Source organism: Ambystoma mexicanum, chromosome 11, assembly GCF_040938575.1.
Source record: "Ambystoma mexicanum isolate Mex_15411 chromosome 11, UKY_AmexF1_1, whole genome shotgun sequence".
Classification (NCBI taxonomy): Eukaryota; Metazoa; Chordata; class Amphibia; order Caudata; family Ambystomatidae; genus Ambystoma; species Ambystoma mexicanum.
The window spans coordinates 1,373,632,691-1,373,652,328 of record NC_090934.1 but is presented as its reverse complement, the minus strand read 5'-3'; the positions used below and the strand labels follow the sequence as shown (position 1 = coordinate 1,373,652,328).

The following is a 19,638-nucleotide window of genomic DNA, read 5'->3' as shown; positions in this document are numbered from 1 at the left end:
TACAGGGAGGAGAGAGGTCTAATAACCTAAGGAGGTGGTCGGCAGCAACATCAGGTGGAAGGTGGTGGAAAGCACTGAAGCAGAAGCTACCCAAAAGGGGCAGAGGCAAGAACAGGTGGGTAAAAGAGGAAAAGGCAGGGTTGAAGAAGTGAGGAGAGAGAACAGGCACACTACCATCCTGACAGTATTTTGTTAAGTAGGGGTGAAGGTACGAGCATGTGGCAAAGCATAAAGGAGGCTCAAGAGAAAGGTAATGAGACAGTAGAGAAGAGAGGGCAGTAAGTAAAGAAGAGATTCAATTAGGTGCTAGACTGTAGTGACTTATTGAGGATGTAGATTGACAGCTTTTAGATTGACCAGAAGCTCAGTTGACTCGAGAGGCTGTAGTAAAAGCAAATATATTTTTTATTTTCCAGAGAGAAATATTTTTTATTACTAGATTCCAATTAAAGACAGCCTTTGTTAACTTCAGTTTCTCTAAATTGGCCCACCTCTGGTTACGAAAGGGGGAGAAGAAAGGAATTGGAAAGTGTAAATTAGCTTGATCAATAGTGCAATTTCCTTAATAAACTTTATTTTCCTCTCATATTTGAGCCTGCCTGGTGTTGATCACCCTCAGTCTTGTGAAGGCATCCAGGAATGTTTTGTACTTTACATCGATTCCCACAATCCACACGTTTTCCATGCCCACTCCACTTACTCTATAACCCCTCCTTGCCTCACCCGCCTTCATTCTTTGAAACGGCTGGCTGACATTTGACACTATGCAGAAATCAATAAATTCAAATGAACAAATCAAATAAAGGATCAACAATTCACATTGTACAACATAGAGTCCTGCCACCCGGGCCTCTTGGGTCTTAGCTACAGCCTCTTGTGCCAAATTACTATTTTCCTTGTCTATAAATAATTGAAACCGGCCGTAATGCTGCCAACCGTGGTCCACCTGGAAAGCAGTAGATCATGGTCCACCATATAAAAATTGGCAGACGGAATTCATAAAGATGGAATGTAGTTCTTTTTTGCTTCTGGAACTAATCACATGGTTTAAAGTTGGAGAAACATTTAAACTTTACAAGAGGCAAAACCCTCCAGAAAGATAACGCAGCAAAAACGTGAATATTCTTTTATACTCAAAAGCTAATATGATAGACTGGCCTCCAGGCCCACTCCTGAACTTCCAAGCAGACATCCTACACCTCATAGGTAACAACCTCAAACCAAATACTAAAGCCGTACTCCTAGGAGACCTGAATCTCGGATTCAATGACACAAAAGACAAACACAGCAAAACCTTTGCTAAAGCCCTTTTGGACTTACAATTCCACTCACACTAAAGGCCGCATACTAGACTGGTTAGTCGACCACAACTGTAGGGTAGATATCAGCTCAAACACCCCACAACCTTGGATCGATCACCACCTCATCCACTTCTACATCCCAACGAATGCAGCAATCCCTCAAAACCTCCCCAAGCCAGCTGCCTTAGCCAGATCTAAAAAACTACTCACTAAAGAGAGAATCTGCCCACTCCTAGAAATCTCATCATTAGCATCACCCATCTCTAATAACCCTAAAGAACTAGTCAAACTTTACAACACCACTATTAAGGAGGTCATCGACACAGTTGCCCCACTAGAGACCAAAAAAGCTAAAAAACTCTTCCACGCCAACTCATGGTTCAACCAAGACCTATGAGACCTAAAAACACTCAAAAGACACGCTCTTAAAAAATGGCAATCTTGCCCCTCTGCCTCTCTGCGTGACTCATACCTAACTATTGCTAAACAATACAAAAACGCCATAGCCAAAGCCACTACATACAATACTAGAATAGACAATGCCCAATCACACTCGAAAGAACTATTCGCTATCTTTAATGAGCTAGTCGTACCTCCCACGTCCAAACATCAAACGGCTACAGACGAGAAATGGTGTAATGACATTCAGAAGGCTATGCTTGACAAAATAGACCTACCCCAAAAGAAAATCAAAGCCAACCTTGGCAATCTACCAAGTCCCCCACAAAACGCGGACCTCCGCCAACCCTAAGCACCCTATCCAACATGATAGCAACCCACCACCGCCATTTACCTTCAGAAAGGTAACCACTCCTGAAGTCCTACTCATCATGAAACCAATAAAACCCTCACTCTGCAAAGGAGACATCTGTCCAGCAAACATAATCAAAGACTGCGTTGAGTCCCTAGCGCCGTTCATTGCAACCTTTAACAACGCATCATTTGCCACTGGCTCAGTACCCTCCTCTCTCAAGGAGGCCTGGGTTCGTCCACTGCTAAAAAAGCCCACCCTAGACCCAGACTCACCCAACAACTACAGGCCAATCACAACAGTGCCATTCCTGCTCAAAATCCTGGACAAGGCTGCTTATCTACAGATTAACAAGTTACTTACCAACTGTAACGTTCTTTCGAATGGATGTTCCTCCCACGTATTCCTCATCTTGTGATAATTCGTTATCTCCAGCTTCGCAAAAAAAAATTCTTGGCAGAGGGCGCTGGGCTCGAGGTCGTGGCGTCGATTGTCCCTCGACGTACTCCGTACCCTGTCGACGTCACCGATGGTATAAATAGCTCGAGCCGCGCCCGTTGCTTCAGTTCTGTTTTTTCGATGAAATATATATATATATATATACATATATAGTAGGAGCACCCAGGCGTGTCCCATGACCGATACATTCTTCGTGAGAGGAAAGTGTAAGAAACGTAAACTGTACTGTGGGGTAGGATGGGAGGGTCGATGAGGAATACGTGGGAGGAACATCCAGTCGAAAGAACGTTACAGTTGGTAAGTAACTTGTTTTTCGAATGGATTGTGTCCTCCCACGTATTCCTCATCTTGTGATAGGCTCCCATAGCAGTATCAATTTTTTGGAGGTGGGAGTACCAATTTCAGTTTTCGTGGACAGAATGCAGAACTGCCTTTGCAAATAAACCCTCGTTAGAGGAGGCAGTATCCAAACAATAATGCTTAACTAAAGTATGCATTGTTTTCCAGGTTGCAGCTGCACAAATATCTGCTGCTGGGACTCCCCTCTTTAGAGCCGCAGAAGTAGCCATTCCCCTTGTAGAACGGGCACGAAGCCCATCTGGCGGTTCTTTTCCCGCTAATCTGTAGCATTCAACTATGGCTAATATGATCCAGCGGGAAATGGTCTGTTTTGTTACAGATGAGCCTAATTTATGACCAGTATAGCCCACAAACAGTTGGTCATCTTGTCTAAATTTAGCCATCCTTGAGATGTAAAAACTAAGAGCCCTCTTGGGATCTAATCTGTGTAATCTCTCCTTTGCCCAGATGAGGAGGAGGATAAAAGGTTGGTAGTACTATTTTTTGTGACAAATGGAAGTCTGAGACTACTTTTGGCAAGAACGAAGGTTTAACTTTAAGGACTACCTTATCTTTATAAAAAATAGTATATGGTGGTTTGCATGAAAGAGCCTGAAGTTCGCTAACCTTGCGGGCTGACGATAGGGCCACAAGGAGGACAGTTTTTGGAGTCAAAAGCCTCAATGGACATGAGTGCAGAGGCTCAAAAGGTATGCAAGGCAAGAATTTTAATACGAAATTTAAGTCCCAAGTTGGTACATGAAAAAGTACTGGAGGGTATACATTAGTAAGCCCCTTTAAGAATTGAATTATTAACGGTATTTTGAAATATGAAACCTCTTCCGAGGAGCGCTTGAAAATGGACAGCGCAGCAAGGTATCCTTTGATTGTTCCTATCCGGAGCCCCAGATTAGCTAGATGTAGTAGAAAAGAGCACCATTGGGGTGCCACACTGAAAAGGGTCCACATCCTTGTCTTTGCACCAGTTACTAAACCTGTTCCAGCGACATAGGTACAAAGACTTTGTTGCTGGTCTTCTGGCCGAAAGCAAGATTTCCATTACGTCATCCGGAAGATCCCAATCCTTGTATCTCAACCTCTCAGAAACCATGCGTGAAGGTTGAGTGTCTTGATCTCTGGATGGAGAACCCGACATTCCTCTTGCGAGAGAAGATCCTCTCTTTGCAGAAGACGTATTGGAGGGCAGATGGACTGTCTAGAAGGTCCGGGTACCATGTCCTTCTGGCCCAATCCAGGGCAATTAGGATCATGGTTTTCCTGAACTTTCTCAACCTCCCGATTACTTGAGGAATCACGGGGACTGGGGGAAACGAGTACAGCAGTGGAAACTTCCACTCCACTACGAATGCGTCTCCCAGAGCTCCTCTTTGAGGAAATTCCCTTGAGCAGTACTGATCGCACTTCCGGTTGATCGCAGTGGCAAACAGATCCACTTGAGGGGTTCCCCAAAGGGCGAAGATCTCCAGAAGGACTTCCTGAGCCAGCTCCCCACTCGTGAGAGACCATGCTCTACCTGCTCAGAGCGTCTGCCGCAGTGTTCTTCTCTCCGGCTAGGTGAATTGCCGATAGAGAGATTCCTTCTCATATTGCCCAGAACCAGAGCTGCATTGCTTCTCTGCACAGTGGCAGTGACCCTACTCCTCTTTTGCTGAGGTAGTACATGGCTACCGTGTTGTCCGTCATTATCAGGACATTCTTTCCTTGTACAGAAGGCAGAAAGGCCTTCAGAGCTAGTCTGATTGCCCTCAGCTCCAACAGGTTGATGTGTAGTTTGGACTCCGATGGAGACCAACGACCGCTGATTGTCAGATCGTTGGTGTGTGTGCTCCCCGCCCCGTGAGTGAGGCGTCCGTCACTACCGTTATCTCCGGCCACGGTTGCCAAAAACACTCTCCCTTGAGAATGTTGTCGTTGCAAGCCCACCATAGAAGATCCTGAGCAACTGCGCTCGGGACTTGCAGAAGATCCAACATATTCCCTGAGAACTGGGACCACTGAGTTCTGAGTGCCCATTGAAGGGATCTCATTCTCAACCTGGCCTCTGGTACTAGGAAAATGCAGGATGCCATGAGGCCGAGCAACCTGAGAAAATCGAAGGCCGGTAGACGTTGGGCATTCTGAAACTTCGTTACCATCTGCTGGATGTTGAGAGCTCTCACTTCGGGAGGCGAGGCTTTTCCCGATGAAGTGTCCAAGACTGCTCCGATAAACTGGAGTTTCTGGGATGGTATCATGTGGGACTTCTTGAAATTGAGGGAGAAGCCCAATTTGTGGAGGAAGTGGCAGGTGATCGAAAGATGTTCCTGAGCTTGTTCTGGAGAACTTGCTCTGATCAGCCAGTCGTCCAGGTAGGGATATATGTGAATACCTCCTCTCTTGAGACTTGCTGCCACAACCGCCAACAGTTTGGTGAAAACCCTCGGGGCGGAGGTCAACCCAAATGGCAGAACTCGAAACTGATAATGAGAATTGCCAATCGCGAGCCTCAGGTACTTTTTGTGCTTTGGATGGATTGGCACATGAAAGTAAGCATCCTGAAGGTCCAATGATACCAACCAATCTTGGAGTTGGAGAGCCTGAAGGATCTGAGAAAGGGTCACCATCTTGAACTTGTCCTTCCTGAGGAACTTGTTCAAGTTTCTCAAGTCCAAAATGGGTCTCAGTCCTCCGTCCTTTTTTGGGATGAGAAAATATGGGGAGTACCAACCCCTGTTCCTCTCCGCTACAGGTACCGGTTCTCTAGCAGGGTTAAAATTTCCTGCAACAGGAGTGGATCTGGAAATTTGGCGGAGTTGGCTCCCGGTGGATGATTGAGGCCTTTTTAGAAAGGGGAGACAGTAACCTTGGGCTACTGTTTCCAGTGCCCAAGCATCTGAGGTAATGCCCCGCCATTCCTTCAGATGTTGAGAGATCCTGCCTCCCACTGGTGTTTTGTGTAATAAGGTCTCATAGGGATTTGGAGGAGGCTGCAGGAGTGGCTGAGGGTACAGATGCCGCTCCTGAGGCTGATTTTGCAACTCTTCCTCGTGTTCCACGAGGGAAGTTTCTTTTTCCCCTTTGAGAAGCCTGTCCTCTTCCTCTACCAAAAGAGGAGTAGTATCGAAAAGAACGACCCCTCCAGGAAGATGATGAGCCGGAATAGGGTTTTAGAGGCTGGCGCGAAGAGGCGCTAAGTGATTTAGCTGCCGCTTTCGAGGTCTGAAGTTTTTCTAGGCTTTCATCAGCCTTTCTGCCAAAGAGCCTCGAGCTATCAAAGGTCATGTTGAGAAGTCAGGCTTGCACGTCCGGTGCAAACCCCGACTTCCTCAACCACGCAAATCTGCGTAGCACAACGCTTGCAGCCATGGATCTGCTGATACTATCAGCAGTATCCAGTCCAGACTGGAGACATTCCCCCATTGCCTCCTTCCCGTCTTTGACTATATTCAGGAAACCTTCCCTTTCCTCGCCTTCCGGAATATGGTCAGCCGCTGCCGAAATACAGTCCCACAGGGTATGGGTAAACCTGGCTAGGGTACAGGTGACATTTGCCGACTTAAGTGCCATACTGCCTGATAGAGGCCCAGGCATCCATTTTTTTACGTGCCCAGGCATCCATTTTTTTATCCTCTATATCTGGAGGGATAGTTGGATAAGCAGTTTGTTTTGAAGTAGATGCTGCCTGAATGACTAAACTCTCTGGAGTCGGATGTTTATTCAAATATTCAGGATCCGTTCCAGCCGGTCTATATTTTCTTGGAAAAGTGCTATCTGCAGCAGCAATAGTTTCTGGCTTCTCCCAGTTTTTCTCCACAGTCCTTTGGAGGCCTCTGTGCAAAGGGAGAACAGGATCTTTCTGAGGTCCCTTGACGATTATATCTGTCATGTCATCTTGTTAAAAAATGGGTGAATTATTACCCCAACCCATATATTCAACTACCCTGGTCATAAGACCCCTGTACCCAGCATCTGCATGCTCTGCAGGATCAGGTTTGGCGAACTCTAATTCTGGGGATGTGTCTACACCACTGGCAGAATGTAGAGTATCACTCAGGTCTCTCATTCTAGATTCCTGGTCAATAAGTTACTCAGGAACTTGCCTTGTACCATATGTAACTCCCAAAGGAGTAACCTCGTCTTCTTCTGAAGCAGACTCTTCATAGATTGCTGACATAGATTTTAAAAAGTCTGACCTGGGCAAAGGAGTGAATCTCCTTTCTTCCTCTTCCATCTGCTTTGAAGGAATTGGCGAATCCCTCAAAGTTTTCGAAGGAGTCTTCGAAGTCTTCGAAGATGACTTCGATAATGGCGTCGAGGACGCTTTTGGCATCAAAATTATCGACGTCGAGGGCGTCGACGAAGTTGGCAAAGTCTTCGACGACTTGTGTTTCTTGCATGGCACTGGAGAAGTGCTCGACTCTCGAAGAGTCTTCGACGGTTTTACGTCGACTCGAGGTTTTTTGGATTCCTCGATGCTACCGGTCTTAGCCATCGTAGCCTTGGACTTCCCTTTGTCGTCCAATGGAGCGACTTTAGGGGTATGGCTTTTTCGAGGGTCTTTCGAGGGGGTCGAGGCCGCATTCTTGAAAACCTCCATCTTTTTGCGGAATTCTTCCCACTTACTGGGAGAATCCGATTTAGTCGGACAACAAATTTCTTCGGTCGACTCTGAAGAAGATGATGAGGGCGATCTATGTCTCCTCTTCATTTTTTTCGATGATGACGAAGAGTGTCTCGATTTACTCCTAGATCGAGATCTCTTTGAGTGGCTATGGTGATCCGATTCCTTAGAATCAGTTGCTTTCTTGTGTCTTTTTGACAAAACCTTTTTTGAGGCCTCCCTCCCCACCGACAGTTTACCTCTCCTCTCACAAAGAGCTTTTTCGGTCATAGATTGGCAGGACCCGCAGTCGTCGGTTTGGTGACTGGAACCGAGACACCAGAGACAAATCCGGTGGGGATCGGTGATCGACATCTTAGATTCACAATCTGCACACTTCACAGTCCTGGGTGTCGAAGGTGTCGAAGATGACGACATTTTCTTCACAGAAAATAGAAGCGCGCCGTTCTCGATAGCGAAACGACCGAAAAAATGGAACTGAAGCAACGGGCGCGGCTCGAGCTATTTATACCATCGGTGACGTCAACAGAGTACGGAGTACGTCGAGGGACAATCGCCGCCTCGAGCACAGCGCCCTCTGCCGAGAAATATTTTTTCCGAAGCAGCGAAGCTGGAGATAACGAATTATCGCAAGATGAGGAATACGTGGGAGGACACAATCCATTCGAAACAAGCCTACCTTGAATTGCACAACATCCTAGGCAAGAGACAGTCCGGCTTTCGTCCACGCCATGGCACAGAGTCAGCGCTACTCGACCTAAAAAACCAACTCCTAAGAAATATGGATAAAGGCAAATGTGCCATCCTCCTACTCCTTGGCCTGTCGACTGCGTTCGACTTAGTCGACCATAAAATCCTAAAGACCCACCTCACCAATACGGCTCACTTCTCTACTGAGGCCACAACCTGGATCTCATCCTTCCTGGAGGGCAGAGCTATGAGGGTCCACTCAGACCAAGCGTCAGCCACTCCCTCCCCTATTAACTGCAGAGTACCACAAGGTTCCTGCACCTCCCCCACACTATACAACCTATTTACACTCCTCTATTCAACGACCTAGAAGAATTTGGTATAACATTCACCAATTATGCCGACGACACACAAATTCTTCTCCCATTATCTGGTGATTACGAGCAAGACTTAAAGACCCTACAAAACACATATGCTATCATCCAGGCCTGGATGGCAGCCAATGGCCTCTGTCTCAATGGAAACAAGAGAGATCCTACTGGTGGGACGAAAAGAATCCCTTAGTAAACTAGACAACAAATACTGTAATTTCTTAATTGAGAACTCTGTAATCTAAGTCTCCTCTGCTGTAAAAACTCTGGGAGTATACCTAGACTCAACCCTATCCATGGACAGACATGTTAGCTACATCTCCTCCTCAGCAGCACTAACAACTAAAATAATCAATGCAGTAAAGCCTCACCTATCCACTGTAAACTGCCTCAACATCGCTACGGCCACCATAGGTGCCAAACTGGATTATTGCAATGTCGTCCTACTAGGCACTTCGGCCAAAAACATAAATAGACTTCAAATCACACAGAATAATGCCCTGAGAGCAGCCCTCAATATTCCTAGGAGGGAACACATTTCCCTAGCAAGACAAAATGCCCACTGGCTCCCAGTCAAAGAACGCATCCAGTTCAAGACTCATACCATTACCCACAGATGCATATCCCAATCTGCCCCTAGCTACCTCACTGAGAGTATACAACCAGTCCAGACACTCAGACCCAAAAGGGACCTGTACGCAAACCAACTCTTAGTCCCCAATTTCAACAGAGCAAAAGCTGGCGGCTCGAGCTTTGAAGTTCTAGCTCCAAAATCTTGGAACCCTCTACCTCCCAAAATGAGAGCCGAAACATCCCTCATGGCCTTCAGAAAGGCACTGAAAACCACCTAATTTAAGTGAATCCTACTTAAAACTCCACTGCAATGTGAATAATGGCTATAATATACAACTGTACCTATGCTCACTGTTCCCATGTAACCTCGGAACTTTAGCTATGTCTGTAACCATGTTCCCATTGTCTTCGTTATAATCACCTATGCCAAGTAAACTATCTTGTAACAGTGCCACGATGCCCGAGGGCAGCTGTGCGCTTTAAAAATGCAAATAAATAAATAGAAACAAGTAATTAGGTACAGTGTCTCCAACAGGGTCAATGGAAAGCAAAACATAGCAGAAAAGAGGCAGATATGAAAAAATAAAGCACATAGTGATATACAGAATGAATACCCCCCAGTTTTCCCCATGTTTGTGGAGAGGACAGTTTAATATCTAATGTAATATCTAATGAGCCACAGGGACTTGCAAAGTGACTAAAGAAGAAAAACACAACCTGTATATGTTTAAAATCTAATTAACATTTAAAAATTAACATATGCATACATACCATCCATTGCTGTCCATAAACAAAAACATGTTTTTTGGCAATGTCCACTCGGTCCCATGCCATAGTCAAAATAAGCTGATCCATGGTAGATGCATTCATGCCTAAAGGTAGTAATGAAACATGTTATACTCAGTTCTTTGTCATAAATGCCCGTTCTAAATGTATGCATTAGGGAAATAAATATGTTGGCATCATATGTAAACATTTCTTTGCATTTGTTAACAGGATTCAAACAAACACACCCAAAGAAGCATCTCAATGCGGCCAATTGTCTTTTGATTACTCTACAATTCCCCTTTTATGTTTTTGTGTCCAATATGATTTTTTAACAAAGCAAAGAAAAAGGGTTCAGTAATTGGGTCTAGCAGGAGCCAGAGAGTCAAAGTGGATGCATTCTAACAGGTTCGGAGTAAAAACTAATTGCATAGAGAATCCAGTTCAACAAATGTGGTCTGCTTTTAACTTTCAATACACAGCTGAAGCTCTGGGATCAGAACAATCTCACCTAGCAGGCACACACAACTGATGATGCCCAAAAAAGCAGGCCAGTCAAATGATTTAGTGTGATCCTAGAGGATATGTGCGTCGTTAGGCAACCATTCACAGATGTGCACCTCAGTTGATACATCTCTTCATTTTCCACAATAGTCAGTGCCCCGAATCCTAGTCTGTTCACAATAATCTGCACAAAACAGGCAAATCCTTCTCCTACCCTTAGCAGCCAATGCCTCATCTGTCGTGAGAGCACAAAGAACAAGTACAAGCCTACTGCAGAGTTCTTTAACTTGCACTGGAGCCCTGCTGATAGCGAGGGCCCTGGCTTCCTTAGTATGATATGCCCTCTAGATGCCCCCCCTTACTTTGGGTAAAGATGTCTGGGCCAAAACTACCTGACGGTTTTTTATTCTGCAATACCAGATCCACCAGCAGAGACATGAACCGGAGAACAAAATAAAAGTATTCCAATGCTGGTGGGTGGGTTTCACTTCTGACCTGCTTGCTACACGTCTTGGACTATAAAAAAATACACGCACCATAATGCTGCTCGACGCTGTGCCTATGTGACTCGTGCACCATGCGTTTTCATGGTCGCTAATACACCAAAAATGCTCAAGATAATAACCAGCGCATAAAACATATCTTGCCAGGGCAGTTCCCAGTGAAGTTTGCACAGATAGTTGCAGTATCACATGGTGCGTGAGAGAATCACTGTACCAAAACCAACGCATCTATTGCAATTAAACCTTAAGGTACCCACTGGTTTGAAGCCAGTTGGAGATGACCTGTCCTACGATAAATTGGAGGTACTCTAGCACCTATATCACTGAAAACTGCAATTGGGTGGGGGGAAATCGCATTTTGGTTTAAGTTTGTCTGATGATTGTTAGCATGCAAGCAGTTTTATTTTGAACAGTTCGCCACAAACAACCCCAAACCCCTCTCTGAACCAGTTTAGTAGACTTTTCAGTCTGTGCAAAGGCATTAGAAACTTAGAAACTGTCTTTGTGTCCAAAACAGTCTAATCTGACCCTCACACTAAAAACAAACTAAGGGGTGCAAGGAATGTCTCTGACTTATCCTTAGTTAAACGTTTTTATAACAAAAATATAAAGATAAATCCAACAGAAAGTGTTTTCCAAGGAGAAACCCTTGGATCCAGAGGGTGGTTCCCTTCCCCTGGATATTTCGGTAAAATGGCAAAGATTTCTCTTTCAAACAACAGTTTCTTGGTATCACAAACGTGTATCATTGTTCAACAGTTCCCTTGATCTTTATACTAGATTCAAGACGTTCTTGTTCAAAAAATTCCATGATATCCAACACTTCCTTGATTTCTTTGTACTGGATTCACAAAGTTCTTATTTATATAAGAAATGTCCACAATAAGCTTTCTTTAACTTCTCCTGTACTTCAGTGGATCGGCCGGTGTACTTCTTTACCAGGAATCTGCTTGTGGCCTCTTCAGATCTCCTGGAATACTCCCCTGCCAGGTATTTTCCCACAGTTTTATAGGTCTTATGGTCTTATACAGTTTCACAATGCTTGACATATTGGTTTGCCAGGACTTCTATTATGGACTTCCTAGTATACTTCTCTGCCAGGTATCTTGCCACAACCTTAGAGACTTCATACAACTTTGGTGAATTGCCTGGTATACTCCCCTGTCAGGAAACAATGCTTCCCACGTTCTGGGGAGCTTATGCTTGTTCCTCTCCTTGGCTGGGACACCCAAGAGCATCTACAATGGGTCTAAACCAAACTGAATCCCAGTAATGTCTTTCATCCAGCCAAGCACTTCCTGCCAGAACACCTTAACCTTAGGACACCACCACCACATGTGTGAAAGAGATCCCAACTTGCCCTATACCCTGGGATAGAGAGGAGAGGACCCCGCAAACATTATGGATAGCCTCAGCAGATCGCTATGCTAATTCACCAACATTTTATAACTATGCTGCATCGTAGAAGTAAATAAATTACTGTGGAAAGTGACTTTAAAGATTCTGCCCAGTCCTCCTCTGAGATATTTTCCCCCACCAGGTCAGCCCAGTATCTATGGAACGTTTGTCTCCCCTCCAGAGATGACGAGCATAGCATTGTACAGTTTGGATATCATGCCCCTTCTAGTGCACAATAAGCCCGGGGCCTTTTCAAAAATGATAAGCTCCCTTGTCGCTAAATCACTACATTTAGGGTCAGTCAGTGTTCCCTTAACACAGATTTATTTGAAAATTGAGATTGTGTCCCTCCCAAGCACCTCCTGCACTGATTCCATATTGAGGAACGCCCCCCTCAAATAATTGACCCACCCTCTCGAGGCCCAGGTCCGACCATTTCTGCAAGTGTCGCAGTCCCAGATTCGCCAGATTGAACAAGGGGCCAACACCAAGGACAGGGGCGAGGGGCATGATGAGAATGCACGATTGGTCCCACTGTCCTGCCAGATCGAGCAGAGACCCTCTAATCCCCTAATGCGGGGTACGATCTCAGTTACACCGGGACAGACTAGAGCGGGACCAGAGAAAGTTCCTAACCTTCAGTGGGTGGGCCACCAAATCTTCAAGGTAAGACCAGTAGGTCTTAATGTTGTCCCTCATATGATCTAGCATTATTCGTAATTGAGCAGCTTTATAGTATAATCGGAAGTCAGGAAATCTAAACCCACCCTTGTCCTTCGGGAGCGTCGGCATTGCCATTTTTCACCCACAGAGTCTTATTCTGCCAGAAAAATCTGCGGATCTCTCCCACTAGGTCGAGGAAAAATCTTTCAAGGAGCTATTTCGAGATGGAGGTAAATAAGTATAAGAGACAGGAGAGTATGTTCATTTTAATGGCGGTCATTCAACCATACCACGTTAATATTAAGGGGGTCCAACGTTTCAGATCTTCTTTGAGTTTTTCCAAAAAAGGAGTCGTAGTTAATTTTCACTAGCTCTCCCAATTCGCTAGTGATTCGGATCCCCAAATATGGGATACTTCTATGTTCTATCTTCATGCCCAAGTATCTCTTCTGTGGGTCTAATAGGGGGCTTTGCATTTGAATCGCCATAACAGATTTCTGCACATTAATTTTAAGGCTTGACAAGTGGCCATAGACCGAAATGTGTTCCATTAGTGCCGGGAGTGACTGCTGTATATTAGTGAGGTACCCCAGTATATCGTCTGCAAAGAGCAAGAGTTTACATCCGCTCTCCCCCACTGGATATCCCCTTAATATGTTGGTTTTCACTTATTTCAACTGTCAAGGGTTCCATGGTCAGGGCATACAGCAGTGGGGAGAGAGAACACCCCTATCTTGGGCACCTTGTTAGACTGAACACCTCTGAAAGACCCCCATTTATTTGAACCCTTGCCCTGTGTCCGCAATAGAGTGCCGAAACCCATTTCAGGAAGTTCAAACCAAACTCCATCCTCCCTAGGACTTTCATGATAAAGGGCCACTCGACCCTATCAAAGGATTTCTCTGAGTCTAGAGAAGCTATGCAGGCCTCCTGATCCCCATCTGAGCACAATAGATCAGGTCCATAGTTTTCAGAATATTGCCTTTCCCCACGTCTCCCCATGTACCAATGTTGGCAGTCTCGGCTCTAGCCTAGCACCCAAGATCTTAGCGAGAATCTTCACATCACTGTTAAGAAGGGAGATGGGTCTCTATGAGGAGCACCTCTTGGGATCTTTACCCTCCTTGTGAATCACTATTATTTTCGTCATCAGCATTGTGTCGAGTAGCACACCACCCTTTAGGCACGTATTGAAAATTCTCACTAAATAGGGGGCGAGTTGTCTTCCCCTCGGGCCGTTCCAGACTTCATATGCTTAATTGCCAGTTGAATCTCTTCCATCCGTAATAGGGAGGTAAAGGTCCTCCACCATATCCTGCGCCAGCCTGGGGAGGGTGAGCCCCTCTAGGAAAGTGTCAATTTGTTCTCCTTCTCCCTCCCATTCAGACGTTTATAAATTGCGATAGTATTTAGTAAATTCACTCACTAGGCCCTGATGATCATACTTAACCAACCCTTCCTCAGTCAATGCCCACAATTGTTCTCCGCTTTCTTTCCTCCCTCAATCTCCACACCAAGATCTTGTCTGCCTTATCTCCTTTCTCATGATATTTTTGTTGCAGGAACATTCGTTTTTTCTCTGTATACTTTTCCAAAATAGTGTTTAATTTTGTTGTATATTGTCGGAGTTTACTTGACACTGCAGGTGACACAGAGGTCCCCTTGTTACCCCCAGGCTACAACTGTTCCATGTTTTGGCTGAGCTCTTTTTTTCTGGGATCCTATCCTTCTCAAAACACCTTGAGTTGTTGCCTTAAAACCCCCCCATAGGGTCTGAACACTCACTTCACCTGTGTCGTTAAAGCTAAAATAATTCTTGATTGTTGTATTTCTTGTGCTACTTCCCCATCATGAAGCAGGAAGTCATTGCACCTCAAGCTCCCCATGGGAGTGGTGTTACCATATCATGTTTCGACCAGTGGATTGGGGCAACCTGCGAGTCCAGGTGCTGGGCTTTCAGCTGCGTGTCGACCAGTAACAAATCTATCCATGACTAACAGTTGTTCACCGTTGAAAAATATGTAAACGGCCTGTCTCCTACTGGGGTGGGGGTGAGTCCCCCAAACCCAAGGAGTCATTCACTTCTCTAAACCGTAATGAGCATTTCTCACTTACTGGTGTCTCCGTAGTCATACCGAACCTCTTTCGATATTTCAGTGGGTCTAACACCATGTTAAAATACCGTCCTACCATTAATCGGTCCTCCACAAACATGATCAGATCATCTCTCACCCTCTCCCAGAATTGACATTGTCCAGAGTTAGGGGAGTAGATGGAATTCAAGATCATCTGGTCGCCATTCAGCCGTCTCATCACAAAGACATCGCAGCCATTTTGATCTGCCAGGACCTTTTCTGCCAAGAACCCAAGGTGGGCTGAGACCAAGCTAGCTACCCCCACCTTCTCTTCTTTACATCTGAGACCATGAATACTTCTGCCACACCCCTGGCCCTTAGATGGGGTTCCCTCCCCCTCACCCAATGCATCTCCTGCAAACATAGCCAATCCAATCTTGCCCTCTTAAATGCCCAAAGAACCGTCAACCTTGTACATGGTGAATTAAGGCCTTGTGCATTGAGGGAGCCGATGTTCATCTGACCCATTGTCGTCATGTACCCATTGCCCAAGTGCTGCATATCTTCTCTCACCTCAGAGACCACCATTTTATGAGACCCATTTTCCATGGACACGCTGTACACACCACCCTTCCTGAAACCATTTGTTACGGAACAAACCAAACCTCTTCACAGTTAACTTTCCCATTACCAGCCTCCCCACCTCCCGGCATCCAACCCTGCTCCGATATATCCCCTGAGACAGGATAAAATCACCAGCGGTCTGGTCATCCCGATCATAGAATCAACTTTACAAAACGCAATACCCTGAGCCGCCCTCCCAATGTTAAAATGTTCAAATTCCCTCCCCATACCCCTCCCTCCTGCGCCTTCTTTTCACCCTCCACAGAGCTCTCCTTTTGCCTCGACTAAAACCCCTTCAGACGGGGACTGCGCCACTGAGATAACAGAACATCACATTCATCTGTTCCTTTTTCCACCTGGACAACTGTTAAGCTAAGCTTCTTATATTTGCGTGACTTCGGGATCTTTTGCCTGTCTCTCTTTAAGTCCTGGACTGCTGACCCTTCTCCTTAGCTACCCAAGCTTGGGAGTCTGGGCTGAGGCTGTCCCATTATTTCCGCTGAAATCCTTTGGTTGTCGTCCTCTGTGATTAGCTTGTAAGAATAACCTTTGTGCTCAAAGGAAATCAAAAATTGGAAAGCCTCAGCGATTTATCACCCCTTTTCCGTTCAGCCATTTTTTGAGCGGAACACATTGCCTTCTCCTGGCCAGCGTGAAGGCGGATAGGTCCTGATAGATGGTTATTTTTGCAGAACCATAGTCAATGGGGCCCACCCTCATGGCCCTGTCCAGTAACTTCATTTTTTCACATAAGAAAGAAACCTTGCCAAGATAGTCCTTCGGCCCCTAGGGCCACCCCCAGTTTGGTGTGCCCTATCAATGGTAGGTTCATCAAGTACATCCGTGCTGAACAGAAGCCTCAAGATCTCCACTATGGAATGTTTGATGTCAATCTCAGATTCTCTCGCCTGCTCAGGAAAGCCAAAGAAATTGAGGTTGTTCCTTCACTCTCCGTTTCAAAATCATCCATTTTCAGTCGAACCTCTGTCTCTCTCCTCTCCAGTTCAGAAATTCACATGTCAATCTGTGTCTAAAGATGTCTGGTTACACTCAAGGCGTTGGACCCGTTCATCTATGGAATTAATCCTTTGGTCCATTTTGTCCAGACTTTGACCCAGAGCTGTACACATGGTCCAAATTTCCTCCATGAGCGTGGCTATGTCCTTCTTGGTAGATACCGAGTCCTCCACCATTGTCGCCATCTGGGAAGGTCCAACGGTGTCAGCGGCCTGTGTGGGGGCTTGAAACTGGAATTTTTGCAAGGTAAATGTCCAGGTCATCAATGTCCAGGCACTCAGGGCTTCCCACTCAGTCCTAGCTGAAGCTTGGGGAACACCCCTCTTATGCCGAGAGGTAGACCCCTGTAAACCTTAATTCATCCTTGTGAGGGCCATCCCAAGGGGCCTACCCAATCCGGCTATCTGAACGGCACTCACCAGATCCAGCAGCTATTGGTCGTTAGCCAAGTTGATTTCTTATTTTGCTTGAACAGGGACTTGTTTACAATGGGGGTACATGGAGTTTTCAGCACCATCGTTTGTAAAAAAAATAACAAGGGGGAGGGGCGCAGGTGAAGGGCCGGCATTTATGGAAGGTTCCTCTCCTTCCTCAGGGTTTATCAGTAGCTGTCTGGGGCCTCCACTTAGCACTACCCCTTGTTGCAGGGGTGGGGGCTTCTCTGTCACTTGCCTCACACTGCAACCCCAGGGGCCTGGCTGGGCCAACGTGGATATCCCTTGGTCACCCCACCCTGCTGCCACAGAGTTTCTTAAATGGTTAGCTCTGCCGTTTCAACTCGGATTCACTTGGACATTGGAGAGGGGTACTCCGGTGTCTCCTCTCTTGCGGATACCCAGTCTGACATCTCTATTGGAGTGTAAAGGGGGGCTCTGTGTCCCTTTATCACCCTTCGATCAGGAGCGTGTGGCAGAATCAACTATCCTCCATGCACCCTCTGGTGGCCTCCATGGATGCCATTTTTTTTAAAGGTTTTTATTTTCATTCATGTTCACAAACCAGACATATTACCAAACCTGTTCTATCTACAGTTTATCAGTTCAACTTGTAGCGGTATAGTCCAACATTATATCACACCATTTCAGCGAACATGAGGTTTCATGGAATAACCAACTCTAACCCAATCCCTCCTCTGCCCCTTCCTATTCCCAACAATCATTATTAACAATTCAACCTCCTTACCCAACCCCCCCCTACCCCTCCACCCCCCTTCTCTTAAGGCATGGATCAAACCCTATATGCTTCCAAGCGTATCCTTATGTTTTGTTGCCCAGTAAGGTTCCCCGTTTCGGGTTTCCCTGCTCCTTGTTTGGTGGGTCTCAGTGTAGTATAGATCTCAACAAATTCAGTCTAAAGTATTGCGCTTCTCCGTCTTTGACAAAGTCAAAAAAGGGGTCCCAAATTGCCCGAAAAATCAAATACTTGCCATCTTTCAGGGCTCCTACTTCCTCCATAGCCATCACATTCTAAATTTTTACCCACCAGCATGCTACAATAGGACCATTCTGATTTTTCCAACTTTGTGCAAGAGTCATTTTTGCTGCCATTAGCAAGTGGGTGATTAGGGCTGCTTTATTGCCGGTTGCCGCATAAATGTCTTCCACCACTGAACCCAAAAGTATCACCTTGGCCTCAGCTGGCAATTGTTTCCCCGTAATTTCTTTTATATGTCCTTGAATTTCTTTCCAGTACAGAACCGACACAGGACATGACCACCACATGCGGTATAGGTTGGCCTTATTGCCACAGTTCCTCCAACATAGGGGCGGGTAGTTAGCATTCATTTTATGCAATGTACAGGGGGTCAAGTACCACCCATAACATATCTTATATGCCGTCTCCCTAACAGCCGTATATTTAGAAGATTTATGTTCATTTCCATATTTGCCCCCATTTTTTCTCAGTGATGGGTACTTGCCCCCTTGCCCACTTATCCATGTATGTGAGGTTATCTCTTCCCTGCACTTTATCCAGTAACCTATACAGTCTGGAAACCGCCCTTGAATCAGCCCTATCTTGTATCGTTAATTCTAGGTCCCCCGGGGTCCCATTGGCCGCTTTCTTAATTTCTTTTTGTGTTATCCAGTGTCGGATCTGCAAATATGCAAATCTATCGCTTTCCCCTATGCAGAATTTATGCGTACAGTCTTCAAATAGTAATGTGTTACCCTTCTGAAATAAATGCCTTTAAATACCATATTTGCCCTTGCTCCCAGAAGCGGTTCTGTTTACCCAGAGTAAAATCTTGATTATGAACCATTGGGGTAAATGGACCCAGACCCGGGGTAATATTCCGCCTTTTCAGGGCTCGGTCCCACCCTTTCAGCGTTGTCTTGGTCACCCCCAGCAAATGACCCTCCGCACCCCTGGCTCCTACTCGCAGTGCGTGTCTATTTCTCAACAGGATTGAAGTCACCTCTTGTTAGATTCCCACCCATTTGTTACGCTATCTGGTCTCTGCAGAGCCGTTGGGGCACGGTTGCAGCCCTCTCAGGAGTTAGATCACCCTTGTCAGGTCTTTCCCTCTGCGGATAAGCTGTGAGCGGCGGCAATTGGAGACAATGCTCCTGCGTGGATATGAGAGAATGTGCAGAGCTGTGACTATTGTACCTTTCAAACGCTTCTCCCCAAAGTGCGATTTCTGTGGGTATGTACCGACCAAAAAGGCTCACCTGTTAATTATTGATAAGCTCTCTGTCCTGCTACTTCTGGCAGGGGCACTTGTCGATGGGACCTGGTTCCTTCACTGATCCCCGGTAAGTAATAGTCCAGTTGCAACTATGCTTCTCCTGGTTGGTAGTGTCTCTCAATGTCTCTTGTCTCTTTCCCTTTCTGTTTTCTCTTTGCCTCTTCTCGTTTTATGTCTTTGTATTATTGCTCTCAATATTGTTAATTCCTGAATAATGTTTCTCTTCTGTTTTCTTCCCAATAGGTGGAAATGCAGCCCAAAAGCAGCTGTTGGGGCTCGGAACGCGGCTGGGTGC

The 19,638-nt window shown here is 45.8% G+C and overlaps 1 protein-coding gene across 1 annotated transcript in view; it reads right to left on the bottom strand.

Moving 5' to 3' along the window:
• LOC138504450 (transient receptor potential cation channel subfamily M member 7-like) overlaps positions 1 to 19,638 on the bottom strand; it is a 1,624,316-nt gene that overhangs the window by 1,114,398 nt on the left and 490,280 nt on the right. The window contains exon 11 of the mRNA XM_069624957.1: positions 9,877 to 9,977. Coding sequence (XP_069481058.1) covers positions 9,877 to 9,977 — 101 coding nt within the window. The remainder of the gene's footprint in view (positions 1 to 9,876; positions 9,978 to 19,638) is intronic.